General features: G+C 34.4%; 1 protein-coding gene across 2 annotated transcripts in view; it reads left to right on the top strand.

Annotated features, from left to right (window-relative positions):
• Positions 1-1,064, top strand: part of LOC106962767 (alpha-1B-glycoprotein) — a 13,560-nt gene extending 12,496 nt beyond the window's left edge. For both annotated transcript variants that reach the window (XM_015057416.1, XM_015057490.1), the window contains exon 11: positions 694-1,064. In XM_015057416.1, the coding sequence (XP_014912902.1) occupies positions 694-777 (84 nt within the window). In that variant the 3' untranslated portion in view covers positions 778-1,064. The remainder of the gene's footprint in view (positions 1-693) is intronic.
• The last annotated feature ends 255 nt before the right edge of the window (positions 1,065-1,319 follow it).

Raw genomic sequence — 1,319 nt, 5'->3', positions numbered from 1 at the left:
ATTGGTTGCCTTTGCCTTGCCCTGAGTTAAAACTTTGTGTAGAATCTCCTTTGGTTGCCAATACAGATAAGATTTTTTAGAGTAAATTTACCTGTTTTGTTTTCTTAGGGTCTAAGCCCATTCTTTAAAAAAATGTTAATAAATTCCCCACGTCATGATGCAGCCACTATCATGTTTCACAGAGGGGATAATGTGTGTTCACAGTGCAGAATTAGTACACATAGTGTACAAAACTGCATGATGCTGATACTGAGATTACTTTACACACAGACAGACTCTGTTTACTGATTAAGTGGTGCTTGGAAGCAGTGGATTTTATTTAGAAGTATGAAAATAAAGAAGGCGGCATCGGACGAAGCTTTCTTTAGTACTTACTTACTGACTTCAGGAAATCTTAGTGATCATTTTCTTCCAGACCAAAACTAGATTTGATGTTGAAGTAAAATGTAGCATTCAGGCCTGAGAAAAAAAATAAAGAGTCATTTTGAACAGACATTGATATTTTGACACTTTATGTCGAATCTTAGTGTTTTACTTCTGTTGTTCTTTGGTACTCTGAAAGCATCGCAAACTTACTGCGGAAAGTGAGCGAACATATTTAGCTACGAAAGCAGTGGTGGGATATGAACCCTGCCTGCCACAGGAAATGACATACACACCTTGATAGGCTGTCTTATGTTTGTTTCTTTACAGGAATGGGCTTGTGGGGAAACAGAGACACCCTTCAGATCTTCTCTCTGGAGCCCCCTCTCTACTTTCACCACCCCAATCCATTAGAAATGTTTATTTCATATCTACCTGAGTGTATGCATGTGTGTGTGTGTGTGTGTGTGTGTGTGTGTGCATGCGTGCATGTGTGTATGTGTGTATTTGGGAATTTACTCATGGTTTATCAATGAAGCAACAGTTGGCGTTACACAGCATGACAGGAAGGGGTCATTTCCTGTTTCTACTTTTTTTCTTTTACGTGTAGGAGTTTTTGTAAGATTATTTCTTCTTATATGTTTGTTTGTTTGTTGTTACTAAGACTATGAAATTAAATGCAGATTTTATTATCTTTTTTATAATGTTTACTGTACATTTTGTATTTTTCTCTATGACTCTAAAGATCCATTCATTAACAAATTAGTCTATATGTTGCATTTACTAGGAGGTATAAGTGAATTTAGAAATGGATTGATCAGAGTTTGGTGGCCAACTTCCGACCACCAGTTTCTTTAAAGTTTTTATATATATATATATATATATATATATATATATATATATATATATATATATATATATATATATATATTCTTTATCATTATATATATACACAC

The sequence above is a fragment of the Poecilia latipinna genome, unplaced genomic scaffold, assembly GCF_001443285.1.
Source record: "Poecilia latipinna isolate Pla-1442-1.1 unplaced genomic scaffold, P_latipinna-1.0 Scaffold4, whole genome shotgun sequence".
Taxonomy (NCBI): Eukaryota; Metazoa; Chordata; class Actinopteri; order Cyprinodontiformes; family Poeciliidae; genus Poecilia; species Poecilia latipinna.
The sequence above is the reverse complement of the archived record's forward strand: the minus strand, read 5'-3'. Positions and strand labels throughout refer to the sequence as shown.